The sequence below is a fragment of the Muscardinus avellanarius genome (genome assembly GCF_963383645.1).
Source record: "Muscardinus avellanarius genome assembly, chromosome: 12".
Lineage (NCBI taxonomy): Eukaryota > Metazoa > Chordata > Mammalia > Rodentia > Gliridae > Muscardinus > Muscardinus avellanarius.
Genome location: NC_137798.1, coordinates 82,967,763 through 82,988,879, shown reverse-complemented (window position 1 = coordinate 82,988,879; position 21,117 = coordinate 82,967,763). Strand labels below are relative to the sequence as shown.

Sequence of the window (21,117 nt, the reverse complement as noted above, 5' to 3'; positions counted from 1 at the left end):
GAATACTGACTGAAACCATAACTGAAAACAATATATTAAGAAATAGAATAGCTTCATAAAGACATGATGTTTAGCATATTAAAATGTTAAGTCACACCACTTTCTTGAAGCAATTATTTGTTTATGCAGTCAATTTGTATAGGCTTTTATCAAATTCAACACTACCTCAAAGCATTGGTTCAGCACTCTAGCTGCCAGGTATAAAATTCAAGGCTTCGGAAACACAAATATATTTGTTGATGATGGGCCCACTGATGCTTCTAACAAAACAAAGTAAAACAAAATAGCTACCTTACTTGAACAAACAATTCATGTTAGGAATAAAGAAAAATAAACATATGGCAACTCAATATGTTCTAGCTTATATACAGTGCATATAGGTAACTTTTAAGCTGTGTCAAGGTCTAAGTCAGACACAGAACTGTCAACCCTGCCCCAACTCCACATATTGTCTTAAGCAATAGCAATGGGTTTTTGTGTTTTCTTCTTTTTAATTTTGAGTCAGCTTTCTAGCTATGTTCCTGCTCACATTTTATTGTTTTATTGATAACTTGACAGAGAGGGGGGAGAGAGAGAGAGAGAGAAAGAGAGAGATTGATTCTGCCTCTGGATAAATTATTTTTGCCTGTGTTTTTCACTCTTAAAAAACAAAAATTATTCATTCTTGCTTAATAAGCACATTTAATTTGAAAACTCTTGGTTCCGATCAGATTTCAGTCGATAGAGATTCCTATTGGGCAATAAAACTTCCAGGGTTGCAATCTGCCAACCTTCTGTCCTCTACCCAGAACCCATCCAGTTTTTCCTAAGGGCAACATTGCTCATCTCTGCATCCCTCTAGCTCTGGAATTGTGCAGAAAAGCCATCTACCGAAACTCAGCCATTTCTGGCTTTCAGCCCTTTGGGGATACTATTGCTTTCTCTTACTGACCAAATGTACCCAGAAATAAAATTTCCAAATGAGGGCTTTATCTTCACAAGGAGAGTGAATCCATACAAATATGATGAATGTAACCAAGATCCTTCTTAACTATAAACCAACTAAATGGGGAATTGGAAAATAAGTCTAAAATTCAAATATTCTAATTCCTGCTCTTTAGCTTTCTGATAACACAGAATGTAACCTTCATTGTCACAGGGTCCCTAGAAAGCTAGCCAGGCTATTCAGGCACTCAGAAGCCCCAGACACTCTATTCCGTGTGTGTGTGTGTGTGTGTGTGTGTGTGTGTGTGTGTGTGTGTGTGTTTCCTCTCTGTTACTGTTCCAGTGTAGCTATGTACTGCCTGGGGCTAGCTTGTTTGATCTGCAGCTGCAGAAACAAACAAAGCCATTTAAACCAAATGTATAAGGTTATGAAGAGGAAGGGAGAGTTAGTGAGGTCTGAGCCCAGTGAAATACAGCCTTTCACACCAAAGGAAGGCTTTAAATTGAACATGACTTCAGGAAAAATTAATTTGCCTTTTCCTTTTTTGTCATAATTTCTCCTTGCGACATGTCTTTTGCCAATTACTGAAGGGTGTATCCTTGCATAAACTCTTGCATGGTAAGGCTTATCCTACAGAGCAATCAAATAATGCAGCATTTTTGATGTCACAGTTTGTTTCCATGGTGAAGAGAAAAAGGAGAAGGAAGGGGTGGGGGAATATCAGACCAGTAATGTGACAATTGCATTGGTAAGAGGAAATTCTACTCGTAAAACTAGCCTGAGCTTTAGGATCTTATAACGATCACTGCAATGATTGTGCAGAGAGTAACAAGGAAGATGAGCAGGAGAATCTGAGGCATCCATGAGACAGGTGTCTGGTTCAGAAACATAATAATGCTGAAGAACCAACAGGCATGTGCATGCAAACATGAAAGTAAAAATAAAGCCAGGAGAAATCGGAAAAGCTACAGCTTCCCTCTAGGCTCAGTTACCTCCCCTGCCTCATCCTACCTGATCTGCCATCGCGCTGAATATCCACATGGTACCATTCCCCATCATTGGCTTTCTTCTGAGTGGCTTTCACTTTGATGGTGCCTGAGCCCATGTCAAGCAGCAAGTACAGGTTGCCATCGAGTAGTTCCACAGCAAAGAAGTCAACTTTTGTGTTCTTTTGGCTCCGAGCATCCTTCCTCTCTTGGGGCTTTCCATGAGTGAAGAGGATCAGGCCATTGGGCTCAGTCGTACGGAAGTCGAAGGAGATAGAGCCCATACGTTTGGTGTTCCACTTGGGCAAGCTAATGTAAGCCTCTGGGGTCTCAAAGTTGATGGGGTCCAGTGTGGCCACGTTCTCACACTTGAATACAACCTCACCGTAGATTTTCATCTTGGTGTCCCCAATCCGGGCCAGGCGAGACAGCTCCAGTCGGATGTCATTATTCTTATAAACAACCTGTCAGAAGCCAAACAAAAGTGCCATGTGAATCAATCTTGTAAGCAGTATCCATCCATCACTCACAGGGCACCCAAAAGAAAGATCCAAGAAGAGGCTTCAGGACATAATTGTCTGAAGCAACATGAGAAATGCAAGACACAGAACTCAAAAAAGCATCCAAAGAAATGGCCGGGGTGTACGCAAGTTCTAAATAGGTCTCTACATGACCATTATATTCCTTTTGTCTTCTTCTGGCCAATTTCTAATTTTACTAGAAAGTTAGGCAAGATGAGAGATGACAGGTAAAACTCAAGAGAGTTTAACTTGTATGGATGCACATATTTTCATCAAAAGCTATTTTCTGAAGCTTCCTTAGTAAAAGATCAGAAACAATGTAAATGACCATCAACAACACATGACACATCTTTTTTTTATTCTTCCTTTTTTTTTGTGGTACCAGGTTTGAATCCAGGGGCATTCTACTTCTGAGGCACACACCTGGCTCTTTTTATTTTATTATTTTAGTTTGCAACAGGTTTTCACTAGGTTGCTAAGAGTCTCACTAAGTTGCTAAGGCTGATCTTAAATTGTGATCTTCCTGTCTCAGCCTTCAAAGTACTGGGATTACAGGCCTATTCCACCACTTTTGACTCATCTGACACATTCTTATAATGAATATTATATGTTCTTAAAATGAAGTTATGCCTCTGGTTTTTGACATGAAGACCCTCCAAGTCATATTGCTAAGCAAAGTTATCAAGGAACAGGACAGTGTGCGCTACACTATTGTTGTTGTGTTAAAATGAGGGGGGATTGAGTGTCTTATAAGTATATATGTTCATATAAGCATAAAATATTTTTCCAAGAAACACAAGGAATAATAAGACTGTCATTGGGAAGTGGATTTGTGACACTCAGATTCAAAGTTGGAGGGAGACTTTTCTCAGTAGACTTTTATACTGTTCAATTTTTAATCATGTGTTTGTATTTCTTTTGAAAAATGATTGAGCATTCTGAGTCAGTGAAGAAGAGAATCCATGAGTTTTTGCACATTGAGACTTTCAATGTGGTGGTAGCATGAGATACCCTGAAACCCTAGACCAGTCAATTTGGGGACATGTATTTAGTTCAAAAATTAATAGAAAACACTGCACATATATGATTTGTCCTGTAATGAGGTCCAGCAGAGCTTTCTGCCTCCATGACCTACCCAAGGCACCAGTACAGCTCTGCCTGACCACATTCATTGTCCCACATTGAGTGGGTGAGTGGATGGGTAAGGAGACGATTACAAACTTGGTTGGAATCCATATTAAAGAAGGGGTCAATTTAGTTCCCTAAAATTGGAGTTTCAAGGAAGTTTTACTCTTTTGAGAACTCAATTTTGAAATAGTTCCCTGGGATGGTTCTCAGTGCTCTGATCTTTGAGTGGTATTATAATCATATATCAGTGGTAAACTAGGAACAGGTATGGTGGTGCATGCCTGTACTGGGAAGGCTCAGTCAAGGGGATCACAAGTTCAAGGCCAGCCTCAGCAACTTGGAAAGATTCTGTTTAAAAGTAAAGAATTAAACAAGGCTGAGGATCTAGTTAAGAGAAAGTAGCTGGGTTCAATCCCCAGTACTGCTATTAGTAATCATCATTATCATCATCATCATCATTGTCAGTGAAAATTGGAGGGGAAAAGGACTAAAATGTGAGTATTGAGTCTATAAGTACTTTGCTATTTCCTTTACATTAACTCATTCAAATTCTAACTTAGGTTCCGGGAAGATGGCGACCGAGAAAAGCGGGGCTTAAGAGCCCCACTAACAACCAATCTCCATTACCACAAAATCAGCGCCTTTCATAGCCAGAAAACACCATCACCAGAGAAACAAAAAAATCACCAGGCTTCAGAGAGAAAGTGGACTGAAAACAGAGCTCAGAGCCACAGAGGAGATACACTGGCCTCACGCCCGAGCATGCGGCAGCAGCGACATACTGCCGGCGGCAGCGGCGACTTCACCCAACGGCTACAGCAAGCCGAGGTGAGCCGCTGCGGAACAGCCAGGCGGGATTTTTCAGCTCAGGGAGCACCTAAAGCTCCCAGTGGCTGAGCTCAGCACACGCTGCAGGGACTCAGAGTGGAACTCAAAACCAAGAAGAAATAAGCCAGCCTCATGGCTGAGGGCGTAGCAGCGGCACCATATTGCCACCAGTGGCAGCAGCAGCGAATTCACCGAGTCCAGTACAGCTACATCTGCGAACTCAAGAACAGTGAATCAAATTGCGGGCCACAGAGGAGAAATCCCAGTACTGTACTCCCTGGGACTTGACCCAGTGGGGGAGTGGCGATGGCAGAGATATCACACCATAGGAGAACGTGCAACCTGGCACCCCCCATAAAGCAGCCTCTATCGACTCCCTGGGTCGGAGACTCTGTGATACAACCCAGTAAAGGAGTAGTGGGGTCTAAGATACTACAGACTCGAGATCCAGAGCACCTTAAGTGAAGCTGTAGTGACCCAGGGAAGAACCCAGAGAAGGCACAAACTTCCGAAATCATGGGAGAGAGGAATAACAATGGAGCAATGAATGCCCACAACCCCACAACATCAGAACCCGATAAAACTGAAAATCAGAGATTTCTAGAAGATCAAATCAGGAAAATAACTGTAGAAATAATAGAGGTGCTTCGAAAAGAACTCAGAGAGAGCCAAAAAGAGATAAAGGATGCAATTAATGAAGGAAAGGCCTCAATTCAAAGCACAAACAACCGATTAGACCACATGGAGAACAGAATCTCGCTCTTAGAAGATGATCATTCCAAAACTGAACGCATGGTTTCTAATCTAGAAAAAAATATCCAACAGCAGGAATCTGACATTGAAGAAATATGAGTCCATTTTAAGAGAGCTAACCTAAGAATAATTGGAATAGAGGAGGGAAAAGAAAGTGAAACCAAAGGGATCAACAATCTCTTCAAGGAAGTAATAGCAGAAAATTTTCCAAACATAGAGCAAGAGGTTGATACACAGATCCAGGAAACTTATAGAACTCCCTTTAGACAGGATCGGAGAAGAGGAACCCCACGCCACATAATTGTCAAAATGACCAATGTGGAAGCCAAGCAGAGAATCTTAAAGGCAACAAAAACAAAGGGCCAAGTGACATTCAGAGGCAAACCAATTAGAATCACTCCAGACTTCCCAAACCTAGTCATGAGAGCCAAAAGGGCTTGGAGTAACATATTCCAAACTCTGAAAGAAAACAACTTCCAGCCAAAAATTTCCTACCCAGCAAAACTTTCTATCAAATTAGATGGAAAAATAAGAAGCTTCCATGACAAACAGAAACTAAAGGAATTTATGTCTTCAAAACCAGCGCTAGAGAAAATACTCAAAGAGATTAACTACAAAGAAGAAATAGGTAACACACACCAGAACCAGAGAAACAAGATTTTCCATTCAACAGACAACTACGATTGGTTATCTGTGGAGATTCATTATTTATGTTAGTCTTTTACCTATCTCTAAATTGTATTGTTTGCCTTTATTGTTGTTAATTTTTAGGATTTCTAGTTGGAATATTAATATACCTTCAGATATAGCATTTGGAAATATTTTATCCAATTCTATTAGTAACTTTTAACTCTGTTTACATTGTCTTTGGATATACAATATTTTTTTTTTTTTTTTTAGGGAGTTTGTATACTCTTCTGTTTCCTGTGCCATTGAAATCATATCCAAGAAATCACTGCCAATTTCAATGTTTTGAGGTTTTATGACCCAGATTTTCTTCTAAAAGTTTATAGTCTTAAGATTTATATTTAGGTCTTTTATCTATTTTGAGTTAATACTTGTATATGGGATTAGGTAAGGGTCCAATTTTATTCTTTTCCATGTAATTATTATTTTTCAACAATATTTAATTAAAAGATTATTATTTCCACCACCAAATGTTCGTGGAAACCTTGTCAAAAATAACTTGACAATATAGGGAAAAATTTAGCTCTAGGCTTGTATTTAACTCTAATGGTTTATATATCTGCCTTTAGAACAGTACTACACTGTTTCAATTATTGTAGCTTTATATGGTTTGAAATCAGAAAATATATATCTTCTACCTTTGTTCTTTTTCAAGATCGTTTTGGGTATCTAGAATCCATATTCCATATTAGGATAGATTTTTTCTGAAAAATAAATATATAAATATATGATAGTTTCATCTAAAAAATAGAAAAAAATATTTTCTGGTAAGAAAGAAAGCAAAAAGAAATATTGAAATGTTATCTTTAAGTTATCAAAAGTTTGGTATCAGACAAATGAAACTGTTATGTGAGATTATCATTTTTAATTTTTGATAAATTGCTATAATACTAGATGTCAACCACTAACCCAAGCATGGGAAGGAGGGCTGGGGAGAGAATGGGGTGGGGATCGGGTGGGGGCTGACTGGGTGATGTGTGCATGTATGTCTACAAAAGTTTGTATCCCACTATGATGTATGAATACAGTGCACCAATAAAAATTTTAAAAAAATAAAATAAGAAAAAAAAATAAAAAAAAAACAAATTCTAACTTAGGACAGATTTAGGTTTGAATCCTTCATGCACCATTTTCAAGCTATGCCACTTTGGCAAAGTAACTTCTTTGAGTCTGTTTCTTCCTCTCAACATGGTAATATAGGGGTAATCTACTTGATAATGATAAAATAGTTTATTACACATAAAACACTTACAAATAAGTGGCACATATTATGAGCATAAAAGTCTCAGCTACTTAGGAAATGGCTGTTGTGTTTATTGTTAGTCTCATTTCATCCTTTACCTAGCCCTAAGAAAGTTGTATTTTTGCTTCCATTTTCAGTAAAACAAGGCTCAGGAGCCAAAATAAGCCACAATACAGTTCTGTGGAAGTTAATTGGATGGGTCACTTAAGTACATATCATTTAACACAAATATAGAACTCTTTCCCTTCTTCCTTCTATAACTAGTAGACAATCAAGTGGAGATGTTTGGCTTTTTACTAGGTATTAAAAGAGTGATATATGACTCTGAAAAAGCATTGGAAATATGTCATCTATTATGTAACCTTGACAGTGAACCTAACCCTAGTCAATACCACTGAGAATAATAATGATCCTAACATTTATTGAGCATCTACTACCAGATACTGTAGCAGAGTTTTATCACCCACATCTCATCAGATCCTTACAACATCCATGTAGGATACCTGCAACCATGTCCTCATTTTACAAATGCAAAAACAGACCCAGAGAGTAGTTAAGGAATCAGCTCACAGCCACGGAGTCAGTAAATGGCTGAAGAGAACTGGAACCCAGGCAGTCAACTCCACAGTCCATGTGCTTTTCCATTGCAGACACTTGGAATAACTCGTGAAACTCATTGTCAACAGTGGAAAGTCATGCATGCTCATCTTCCCAATTCAAAAGCTGAATTTCTTGTTTAGCTTTCCAGGACTGCCCATGCACAAAGGGAAACACTTCAAGCTGCTTACCCAAGTAAGTGAACCGGAAAGGAGACAATACAAGTTTAAAGACTGGCGGTGCCTCTTTCCTCACCCCCAGTATTGTGTTTCAGCATGGGAGATCTCTGTGGCTGAGTCACTCTGGCCTTTTCTGCATGTGGATAAAATGCCTATGAGTAGAGCTCCATGTATAGGTTACTTATTAGTGGATAACAATAGTTCATCCCAAAGAGGCAGACAAAGGCTTGACTCCATTGAACAATAAATGGAAAGAGAGCTCAGGCATCCCTACAAGGAGGCCAGGGACAGGAGAAAAGAAAAAGAGGCCTTTTAAAGGGATATGAAGAGCAACTCTTCTCTGAGAAGAGAAGGACACATAACTGAGATTGGGGCAGAAGGTAAAGAGCCCACATGCAGACTCCTGGAAAGGCAGGCAGGAGAATCAAAGGCCAGAGACTGGCCAGACACAGATAATTAGACTTCTCCCAAAGCCTCTTGGAAGGTGAGCCCTCTCCACTCCATGGTCCCCAAATAATTTATCTGTTTATATAGAGTTCCTGCTATTGTAAAAAGAGAGCCAACGGCTTTCTCGCTGAGAGGTAGGTAACCTTCTGAGTCTCATTTTACCCATTTCCAAAAGTAGCCTAATGCCAGTGCTTAGAACTGACCCCTCTGTCCTCCCAGGGCTGCTATCAAGATCAAAAGGGATGTTATACATTGTAGAACATAGAAAATTCTAAATTGGCACACAAACATAGGAACAAATGATAGCAAATCATCTTCAATAATGTTGGGGTTCTGTTGGAAACCGAGAGGGCCCTGATAAGAGGTTCCAGTGAGAATATCCCACCCAGAAGAAAGGAACAGGTCACAAAAATCTTGAATCCCAGTGATGCTCAGCTAAGATGCTCCATTGCTAACATCTTTACCTTCCTCATCCACCCACCCACTCTGCAGAACCACAGCCAGAAACATGCACAAGTGCACTGGTACCTTGACTTAGTGCACCAGGGAACAGAGGCAGGGAGCCCTGCTGGACTTCCCAAGGTGAATTAGTGTCTGATACAGTGTCCTCTATAAAATGGCTCTAAATTAAACACATGTTCCCCTCTGACTGACTGAACTTGGAAGAGATGTGGCATCAAGTGACAGAAAGCAGCCTTGGTTGACAAGTTGCCCCAGCAAGGAACAATTAAAGACAGAGTAAAAATGAATGGTTCCCCATGGGGTAACATGTCACACAGCTTTGGAGGTAGAGAAGTGGAGTCACAAAGAGTGACAGGTTGGTCTTAGTACTCCGTTGGTGAGTTTGGAAAGACTGCTGTTTGAATTTGTAACTCACCAATAAAATGCTGAGGACTGAGTCTCAGAGTAAGACAGAATATCTGAATAAATATATTTCTATTCTGCCATGCTGTTAGAGAGACATACAGAAGCAATATCAGAAGTAAGGCAAACTACGAGTATAACACTATGTAATAAAAATAGTTATCACCTATGGAGAGTCTCTTTAAAACACTATACAGGCTCCTTAAAACACTTATATATTATTTTCAAAAAGTTAGGTGAAATACATGATATGAGACCCATTTTACAGAAGACATTAAGGCTCAGAAGAGGTACGTAGGTATTTGTCTAAGATCACATAACCCATTAAAGGCATAACCAAGACTTGTGAACCTGTCTTAGGGCACTAGGGTAAACCCATGGTCCAGGGATGATAGTTTATCCCCCCCCCAACAATTCATACCTACATATAAAGCATAAAGCCCTTGCTCATGTACAAATATCACACCAAACTCCATCTTGACATACAAAGCCTATCATACCTGATAGGATTGCTCCTTAATGGATTCTTATACCTGCCCATTGAAATGATCACAGAGGCCTCTGTTTGAGCTCAGGTAGCAGTGCTTCTGCACCTTTGCTCACCAGAAATATAGACTGTAGTGCCTTCCTCTCTCCTTAAATCTGTTTAAATGGTGCCCCTTCTCCAGGATCTATGCTACTCTGGTTCTTGCTGAGCCCCACCATTAGATAAATCAGATAAAATAATGAATTCATCTTCCCTATTGCTGAAGCCATTTGCCTTGATTATAAGAAGAGACTATTCTACCTGATGCAATTGCTACATTGAATTTACTCATGATCATTGAGTTTAAAACAGGGCTATAAAGATGAATCCAAGGGTTAGAGATGATCCTCCTGACAGAAGTTTTTTATTTTTTCTGTCCTTCTTCCATCTTACCACAAGAGACACTTTTCAATTTCCCGAAAACGTATTTCCATGTGTTCTGCTGTGGATGTTACATCTCTCTACACCCCAGCAAGGGAACTGTAAGGAATAAGGGAATGTGTGGATGTGTCCTGCAGCACCCAGAGTGCCTCTTGGTACTATTTTCCTTGTGGAGGACTAGGAAGTTCGCCATCTTTCTTTTTCCTTTTTTTTTTTTTTTGAGGTATAGGTATCTTAACTTAGTGGGTCTACTACACAGAGAACAATTTCAATAAAACCACCAGGCCACCTTTGAAAACCAACTCATTTGTAGGTATATGATTAGCCACTGAGCACATTGTGCTGATCCAAATCTGTGCAGGGTGTTTGAAGGTAACCATGCTGGAGGACATTCTCTGCAGCATCTGGGCTGTATCAGATGAAATGGCATAGGATGGTGGAGCAGCCAGTGTCAGAGCACCTGGAGCAGAGCAGTGTTGACTACAAATTCCAAGAAAGCGTTTCAGTGTTATACCTGCATGTGGAGCCATTTATGCTCAACAAGCAAAAGACAAAAATGTATTTATCTCCAGCCCGGATTTAATCCTTTGACAATACATGATAATGAAGTGAGATTTTTTTCTTCAGCTTCCAAAATGGCACAGATTTTAGATTAAAAAAAACTTCTGGGCTAATCTTATTATTGTATAACATTCTCATTCAAGGTAAAAACAAAAAGTGACTGAGAAGCATTGTGAAGAATCTCGCTTCTGGGGTCTCCACAGAATCACACATCTTTACTGTCTCTGCTCCTCTCCCTTTCTATGCTTCAGGCAGTTCATGACTCTGCCCTGCTGTGATTTTTCCCCCTCCTCTAAACTATCTGCTCCACTCATCTGCCATTTAAAACACTCAGTTCTGTTATCTCAGAATTAGCTCAGGTCCAGTCTTTTCCAAAGAACTCAAATTCCTCATGAGCAAAAAAATAGGCATTATACCTTTCAGAATCTGAAATATTTCCTTGTTGCATTGGTAATTAATAAATGCTCATACTTTCATTAAATTAGTTGTTCAACTCAAGTGCCAGGATAGGGCAGTAGATAAGATCCTGGGCTTTGGAGTCTCCCTCACAAAGGTTTGCACTACCCTCACATAGGACATTAGGCAAAATATGGAACTTGTTTGAGCCTGGAGCTTTCCGTAGAATGTAGATAACAAGTCTTACTACATAGGATTGTTTGAAATAAATAAGATTACTATATATAAAATGACTTTACATAGTTCCTGGCCCTTGAAAGCACTCAGTAAGTGGTAGTTATCACTATTAATTTTATTATTTTCTACAAAAATCCAGATCTAAATAAACAGACAGTCATTATGAAGGAAATAAGGAAGGAAAGATTCTCTCAGAGGGTAATTCTAAGCAGATAGTCAACTCAGGAGAGAGGGCTACCATTAATAACAGCTCTGGATTTAATACATCCCTGAGTCAACACGCACAAAATACACATGCCACGTACACACACTACGTAGTTGGTTGCTCAGTATGACATTTATTTATCATAGTGTATATCATAATTATTATAATATATATCATATATGTGCCCACTATATGTTATAAACACATACATATGCCAACTAGTAGGCATTCCTTCTCTCTTTCTCACCTCCAATATATTTGTCCATATTTAGGATGTATTATCATTAACATCATTTTCTATCACAACGTACCACATACCACTGAGTAAACTCCAATAGTGAAGTGAAGTCCAAGTACAAATGTGGCAGCAGATGGTCCCCTTAGCTTCCAAAGCCAGAAGAACCTACTGTTTGGCATGACCAGGTTCACATCTGCATCTATGGGCTTGCTAAGAGGAGTCAATAAAGAACTCTGCCTGGTGAGATGCAGCTGACCTCAAACATGGTCTCCCAGTCCCACCTGCTACAGACCATGGATACCACCATTCTCCTGCTTTATATTTTGTGTGAAGTGGTCAGGATCTGCCAGAGATTAAAATAAACAGACGAAAGAAAATAAAAACCCCGAGCACAAGTAATAGAAAATGGGAACTGAGTTTTAGATTTGCAAGCCAGGTCTGAGCCAGAAAAATGTCTCAGTTCTTGAGTTCAAAATAAGGTCAAAAAGATTGCAGCTGGAGTTGAAACCAGCAGTAGAATGTTGACAAGTAATTAAATTTTTTAAATGCCGTGTGATCTACCACTCTATGGGTCAAATGAAACACTTTGGCAATCTAGGTCTCTGCAGGGCCCACCCACTCATACACTCTGATCTGTGCTTTCATTTGTGAGGGTTTGGCTGGGAAAAGCCAAAAGGGCTATGAGGCAAGCCTCAGGCACAGGAAAAGTCCAGGCAGGCTGATGCCTCAGTCCCTACCTCATTATTAAAAAAGCTATTCAGTCATGTAGGCATTTAGGCAGGCCACCTAGGAAAGCAGAGAGAGGTGGGGGATAGGCAGCTACTCTGTCCTCAGAAATCAGAGGGCTATGGGTACCAGCACCAGTGCTTCTCTGATAATGCAAGTCATTACCACTTGCTTTCAAGTTAAGCTTAAGCTTCACTGTTTATTTGCCTAATGGATTCTTTGTGAGATGGAAATGATCATATAGATTTATTCCTGGTTACAGAAGGAAAATGAAAGATGTTAAGAAAGATTTCCAATCCTCAGGCTGCTTCATGCAAAGGTCTCAATTTTAGTCTTCTCTTTTAGGTTGAACTTCCTGGAGACTTTTATTCATCTAAGGAGGGTGATCAGGAATAGGCTGTCATGTATCCATGTAACTCAGAGAAAATTATAGTGAACTCAGTTCCTGTATTTAGGATACTCTGAAGGCTCAGTCTCTCACAAGAGATAAGAATTACTGATTCAAACGTTATCGTCCTCACAGAAGCTACTAAGCTTCTACATAATTAATGAAGCAAGAACTTGGCATGGACAGATTCAGGCAGAGGACTAAGACATGCAACTTGCAAGTATGGGCCATAGTTTTCCAAGATAGAACTTGTCAATGGGTAGTGAAAAATAAATTCTAGCTACTACTTTATTTTTTTAGGCACAACTGGAAAGAAAACTTACCCATCACTTAGAGCCATGTTGGCAAATATGTTCCTCTCCCCTCTCTCCCTGGCAGATGGCACCGATGTCATTCCATTCTACTCCCCTTGCCATTCACCCTGATGAAGCCCCAGAATTCCTCTCAAGGCAGTGCTGGCGGCTTTAACTACCGGTTCCCAAGGGCCACCACTGGAGGAGAACCTTTTCCCCACCTTTATTATCTTCTAACACAGAGTCATCATAAGGTAAATTGACAAGCTCTATTAAAATATTAGAAACAAAAACTTCCATGTAAATTTATTCAGTGATGACTAGACCTCTAGCTCTAGACCATAGAGGACACAAAGGAGAATGCAAATATTCCCATGCCTAAAGGAGTATGCTTAATGGGGGATTCATTTTTGTATCAGAATTAGAATGATGTGTATTTGTCACTCTAATTAATGCACAATTGACCCCAATTTCGTTTTCCCCCTGCTTTCCAAGAATGACACCATTAGTCCTCTAGACTGTCAGCTTTATAACATAGAAGCCGTGCATTTCAGACATGACAATCCATGTATCATCAGTATTTAACAAAGCACCTGGCACATAGTAAAGCACATGCACACACTCCTTCCCTGCATTTTCATACATACCAAACACACTACCCCAAGAACACCTACAGCTCATTCTGTCTTCAAATTCCTCTTTGATGAGGGCAACAGCCTGACTCTAGTGAAAGCTACATGACACAAAGCAGAGGAACTGAGAGCAGATGAGTAGGTAGAAACCGATTATGAAAAGCTCTAAAAATACATCCATTATGCAACTGGTAAAAGGGGGGAGCCATGAATAGAAAGGAAGGCTTTAACAATTTGATTAGAAAGGTGACAACATTTAAAAGGTGCCTTCCCGACTCACTAGGAATCTGCTGTTATTTTTTATTCCAAGGACTAGAAACAACTCTAATCATTTCACTGTTTCCTCTTGAAACCCCCTAGTGGTTCTCCATCCATTTAAGAATGAAATGCAAAATTTCAAGCATCTTATGCAAGACTCTTCCCACTCTTTTGTAACCAGCTTTGTCAAAGTTCTGCATTTTTTTCAACTAGATAGCCCAGAGGCAAGGCTTCCCTTGAGTCTCTGGATAACTCTACTCACCATTTTGAGTCACGGTTCAAGTATCAAGCTTTTGGGGAAGCCTTCTCCAATATTCCTACCCATGCCACTTCCACTCACAGCTGATTTCTTTCTCTTGGCTCCCATACCATCTTACTACTGTCTTAGTATTTGTCATATTGCACTATAATTGTCTGTCTCTCTCAATAGACTGGTATCTTCCCATGGAGAAGGAACTAGGTAATGTACCTTTCCTTTCTGTGGCTCCCAGCACCTGACAAAAAGTATATACTTGTATCAAGAGGTGAGAGAACCAAGGAAGAAGGGCAAGAAGATCAGACTCTTTCCTCATGCCTCTTGTTAAGTCAGTGCATCCTGATATGTGGGAAGACATCCCTATACTCATCCTGCCTGACAAGAAGCGATGAAATGGGAAGATGGAAAGCTCAAGTGTTATAGACAGTTAAGAGACATTTGATGGAACCATTGAATATCTAGTTGAGTTTTCCCCAGTGTGCATGCTTAGGAAATGTGCTTGAATTTTTAAGGCTATTTGTATGGAAAGTTCTACACCTCAGAGTGGCAGCTGTCAGTGCCTTGGCAGAACACTCAGAGAAGTACAGATCTCAATCACAAGCTCTAGCAAGGTCCTATAAGAGATTAGCTGATGATGTTGAGCACCGGTTATGCCTCTTACTCCTGATCATGCTAAGGGGCTATTAATATACCTCTTATATAACAATGTGACTTGGACTTATCATACAGATGTCTTGAAACAGTGCCTTGGAGTCATTATCCTCTATACCCAAGACAAAAGCAAGAACAAATACTCAACAGTGAAGTCTTTGGAAATATCTAGTAACTTCTGGCTGCCACTAACTTCTGTGAAAGAAAGCATAAAGCAATAAGAGAGCTGAGAATGTTGTCATACGCTTTTTGGAGAAAAAGCCCATATGAATGGCCCAATGTAAAAGAGTAGGAGAAAATATTTTTAAAAGATTCAATGAAACAGAACCTCCCAGAAGTCTATCATAGTTGACTGGAAACAATAAGAGACAATCATACATTCTAAGTGTCCAGAAGATAGAGGCATTTGGTACAATGATGGATTTTACTGAGAGGCACTGACCAGCACATAAGCTCCAGGAGACCTCCCTGGGCTAAGAAGGCAAATTTACACAGGGTATTCCTTATAATGTGAAGCCCACTCATTCATATATAATATACAAAGACCACAGCAATGCAGTTACCTGATGGCTAAACAGCTTCCAGAGAAGGTCTGCCTGTTAGAAGCAATTATAAACTATTTCTTGTACAGCCAGCTAAGCTGGGATGCTTCTAGCCTAATGAAGTTCCTAATCTGATGGCTTTTCAAAGTGGTCCAAAGATCAATCAGCAGATGAGGTAGGAAAAGTGATAGTAAGAATATGCCAGGCTGGCAGGTGGCTGATAGCAGAATCATTTCCAACCTGATAAGGCAGATAGCAAGAGTTGGGTTCAAACTGACAATAATATAGATAAAAATGGTAGGATTCAAGTTATTTTTTTAAGTGTTTATTTAAATTTTCATTAAATTTACAATAAAGAATCATGAAACAAGGAAGCCCCCCTTCTTTCTTGGGGCCCTTTTTCATGGTGATGGTATTTAGCTCCAATATTTACACACCTTCATATTACCTAGAGTAAATCTGCAGAGCCCCAAATAACCACTAGATGTCCCTTATGTCATGCAAAACCCACCTGAGTTACATTACAGGTCACATAAATCATGTTTAAAGATAGCTTTTGTAAGCCTTGGATCTTAGGTGCCAACCTAAGTAATTCCTGTGATGACTCATTACTTTGCCTTTTTAATGTGCCCATTTCTATAGTATTCCATTACTTTTATCATAAGATACTAAATTTAGGCAGGTAATTATTGTGAGTTAAATTATTTTATATATATATATATATCTAAAAGAAGAGGTATAAAAATAGAGAAATAGGTGAAGAAAAATGTTGGAGGAAGGAATATAGGGTTCCTAAAGAGGTTAAAATTTAATGATCACTTTTAGGAATCAAATAAGTTTCCATAAAAGTAGAGAATCCTACAAGCTCAACTTAAATTCATATTTTGTATACTCTGGGATATTAGACCCTTAGATTCCATGAAACTAGGTATGGCAAATTAATTTAATATGTAAAATATTATCAATTAAGAGTAGCTGCCTAGGACACAAAGTAGAATAGACTGCTGTGCTGGCATTAATGGCAAATAGGTGTGGGGATGGGGAACATTGGCTCCCACATTTGCAGAATCCAAGTGAACCCCCATCCCTAAGGATCCCAGACTTGGGATGTTTGTAGTTGGTGCTAATGTTGATGGTAGAAATAGAAATGGGAATATGTAACTTAGTGAAGGGTTTTCTGGAGTAGCTATTATTCATAGTATTTCACATACAATAATTATATATATTTTTTAATTTATTTTTTTTATTGGTGCATTATATTCATACAACTTATTGGGGTAAAAGACTTGAGTGTATAAACATGTACTCATCGCTGATTTAACCCCTACCCAAATACCACCCCATTCCCTCCCCGTCCCTCCCTTCCTTGCTTGGCTTAGTGATTGACTTCAATATGTTTATATTTAAATACAATGAGGAAAATATTCAAACCAAAATATTACTTTCGGCAGTAAATGAGGGTACTATTAAGATTTCAACGGACAACAGATATAATCCAGAACATTCCAAGGCGACCTGGTGTAGATAGGTGGCCACCATATTTGATTCTCACAACAACCAAGAGACATGCGAGGCTTCACAAAATATAGTTACTATGCATGCATGCCGAAGTCAAACAGCCTCAGTTCAAATCCTTGCTCTGCTCCTTACTGCCACACAACCTGGACAGGTTACCTAAAAACTTTATGCCTGTTCCCTCACTGATGAAGTGGGATTTCAGTATTATACTTAGTTTATAGAGTTGTTGTGAGTACTAGAAGATTAAGTGATTCTTTAGCTGGGTATGGTGGCACACACATGTAATCTCAGTACTTGGGAGGCTGAGACAGGAGGAGCACAGATTCATGGCCAGCTTGAGGAACTTATTGAGGCCATCTTCAACTTAGTGAGACTCTGTTTCAAAGATAAAAAAAATAAAATAAAATAGAGCTGGGAGTGCAGCTCAGAGGTAGAATGCCCCTGGGTTCAATTTCCAATAGCATCAAAAAAAAAAAAAAGGAAGGAAGGAAGGAAGGAAGGAAGGATGAGCAAGTTAAAGTAGGCATGAATGGATGAATGAAGCATGCTCAGGAGCTCCCATCAAAGAACTGAGGATGACTATGGCTGTGTTCAGGGTAGTGGAGGAGCCAGGAAACATCTACATACCAATTGCATCTTCTGAAATCCTCCCCTAATTTGAAAAGTCCCTGATCTGACCATGTAGTACAGCTCCCTTGAGAATTCAGGACTAACTTAATACCATATCAATTCTCCTGCCAGTGATCCTTTGTGACTCTTCTGTGAAACAGATAGCCACAGATCCTGCTGGACACATCAAGGACAATTCCCAGCCAGTTGAGCACACCCATTCCCTCAGACCTGGACCACTGTCCACCTATCACAGCCAGATGATAGGAACCGGCTTCCTATAGTTTTTTTCCCAGAACTGGTCTTCCAGTTTCTTATAATTTTCTCCATAAGTATAATTAATGGTTTATTTTCATAATGAGAGTGGAAATGTTGCCATATACATCTGTTTGGTGGCATTAGATTGATCTAAATTGGATATTTCCTGACAGCACACACTGGCTTCTTTCAAATGGGCCATCAATTTAGAAATTGTTTACTCATGAGGTATGTCTAAAAGCAAGTTCTGTTTCTAGAAGATCAACACTATAAACCTGAGAAGGGAAAAGATACCTATCCCTGTATTAGACCAAATAATGTCCCCCAAAGGCGTCAGATACTAATTGCTGGAACCTGAAAATATTTCCTTATTTACAAGAGTCTTTTAACATGTAATGAATGAATGATTTCTGGTATTCCTCATGTGGGCCTTAAATGCAGTCACCTATAATCTGATGAGAGGGGCAAAGGGAGATTGGGCACAAATCAGGAAGACTATGTGTGGATAGAGGCAGAGATTGAAGGGATGAAGCCACAAGCCAAGAAATGTAAAACAGCTCCTGGAAACTGGAAGAGGCAAGAAACAGATTCTTTCCAAGAGGCTCTAAAGAAAGTTCAGCCCTAGTATTGACAAGGATAGGTGCTCAGTGCCAAGGATAATGCTAAATGCTTTATATTTAGAGTCGCCGCTAATTAGCACAACAACCCTATGGAGTACCGTGGCCAGCCCTTTTTTTTTTTTTTTTTTTTTTGGTGGTACTGGGGTTCCTGGAAGCCCTTCTACCTCCGGGCTACACTCCCAGACCTATTTTTACATTTTCATTTTGGAAACAGGGTCTCCTAAGCCAGCGCGCGCGGCTGGCTTCGAACCTGCGCGATCCTCCTGTCTCTGCCTCCCAGGCGCGGGGATTACAAGCGTGCGCCACCACGCCCGGCGGGGCCAGCCCTTTTCAGAGATGAGAAACCCGAAGCATTTCAAGGCCAAATGACTTGTCCAACGTCACAAAGCTTTTAGGTGACAGAGTCAGAACTCTAGACAATGTGATTCCCAAATGCACTCTGAGGATCATGAGGCTGTATGGTTGGCCATGTATTCTAATCACTCTGGACAAAAGGGTTTGGAAACAATCTTTATTCAACTGCTTGCTATTATTTCTAGGGGTACAAATACCATGCTCACAAACAACATCTCACCAAAGACTCTGATACTGCTGCAGATCAGATTCAGTATCAGTCCATTTAGAAAGTGTCTTTGGAATCTAAATCACCAGCTGGAAAACTTGAGACAAACTAATAAGGCCAATCCAGAGGCAAAGGACAAGAAGATAGAGAAGGAGCATAAAGAGCCAATGGTGACTGGGAGCCCCTTCCTTTAGCTGTCCTGAGAGGAAGCTAAGACTATAGAAAACCTACCCACTCTTGCCTCTGGCTCCTTGAGCTCTACTGTTTTTGTACTGACACAATTAGGTGTTTCACAAATGCCTTTTAGGAGGTACTTATATAAAAAGCAAACATTAAAATGTTTTAATGTATAAACAAGGTAAGTACAAAGGGTTTTCTGTGGATTTTTCATAGTGGTAGTGTTAAACATACATGCTCACTATGTTCCTTTTTTCTTTTCTTTTGGTGGTAGTAGTGGGGATTGAACTCCGGGACATTCTAACTCCAATCTACACTTCCAGATCTTCATTTTATTTTATTTTAAATTATGAAACAGGGTCTCTCTAGGTAGCTGAGGTTCTTGCTAAGTTGCTGAGGCTGCAATTTTTCTGTCTTAGTTTCCCAAGTACTGTGTACCATTTTAATGGGCCACTTATTGATCATGGTCTTATATGAGTTTTATGAGAGAGAGAGAGAGAGAGAGAGAGAGAGAGAGAGAGAGAGAGAGAGAGAGAGAAAGAGAAAAGAAGAAGAAGAAGAAGAAGAAGAAGAAGAAGAAGAAGAAGAAGAAGAAGAAGAAGAAGAAGGAAGAAGGAGGAGGAGGAGGAGGAGGAGGAGGAGGAGGGAGAAGGAGAAGGAGAAGGAGAAGGAGAAGGAGAAGGGGAAGGAGGAGAAGGAGAAGAAGAAAGGAGGGAGGAGAGAAAGAAGTGTTTGGTTTCCAGCCTGACATAATGATTCAACTTTATCCTGACTGGTAAGTATCTTTAACACAATACAAGGATGGAGGAGAGGAAGGAAAATTGGCATCCTCCAACCCTGGCCTCCTTATGGACTGCCTTGGAGAAAACTCTAACAGCCTGGCCTGTTGCACCTGAAAGATTGTTAAGATTTCACAGGTCTCTTATTCTCATTCAAACCTTGGACGTGCAGATAAAGAAAAATATCAAGAGATGATTGGACTAGTGAATCCTTAGATCAAATTAGGGGCTAGGCATTGACTTGAAATTTATCAATAAACAGAAATCTATTGCTTGTTTGGATACCAAATAATGGGCAGGGAAAGTCAAAGGTGACAACGGGATAAATCAAAACACGTAGCTTTTATCTCTTTGGCTTCTATCACTGTATTCCACTTGACTGTTTGACTAGAGGACACAGTTCCAAGAAAAAGCAATAAAATGAATTTTATTAAACCACAGATGACAGAGAAGAGAAATTTTACCACCTCATTTCTACAGCATTTTAAGTGCTGTGTTTTAACTTAGTTTCTTTCTAAGGAAAAACATATTTAATTCATGAGTAAATAATTCTGAAATAATATTACTAAAATTCCATCATGTAAATGGGACTCAGTCCTCATAATCTTCAGTATCTATGTAATACATGACCTTTTTGTCTAGTGCAGCCTCCTCAGAATTCTCTTTTCCTGGGTTTAACAACTGTACACTTTTCAAGTAACCCTTTTCCTGGGTTTAACAACTGTACACTTTTCAAGTAACCCTTTGATGACTCATTTTCTGCCTCCGTCTCATCATCCAAATTACTTAAGAAAGAGGAGGCTTTCCCCACACATCAGGTGGAGGCTTGCTCTACCTGTTTTACTACTGTCTTCACTTTTAATTTTACTACTTGCATTTTTACCTCTAAATCAAAACTCTCTCCAAAGTCTCAGGTCCCAAATCTGAATTGTCTGCTAAAAACAATTATGTACCCAAAAGTAAAATATCTGCAGAACCTCAACATCAATCTGCTAAGAAGTACACTCATCAATTCTGCCTCTAGACTTCTTTACTTATACTCATAGTCCTTGCGTAGAAATAACATACAGACATATGTACATATGTATATGTATATTTAATAATCCCTTCTACCTTATTGCCCTGAGAATCAAATTTGTTAACAAG

The 21,117-nt window shown here is 39.6% G+C and overlaps 1 protein-coding gene across 14 annotated transcripts in view; it reads right to left on the bottom strand.

Moving 5' to 3' along the window:
* Positions 1 to 21,117, bottom strand: part of NRXN3 (neurexin 3) — a gene marked incomplete at both ends in the record, with an annotated part of 1,617,361 nt that overhangs the window by 1,132,645 nt on the left and 463,599 nt on the right. For all 14 annotated transcript variants that reach the window (XM_080707448.1, XM_080707461.1, XM_080707458.1 and 11 more), the window contains one exon: positions 1,937 to 2,375. In XM_080707448.1, coding sequence (XP_080563574.1) covers positions 1,937 to 2,375 — 439 coding nt within the window. The remainder of the gene's footprint in view (positions 1 to 1,936; positions 2,376 to 21,117) is intronic.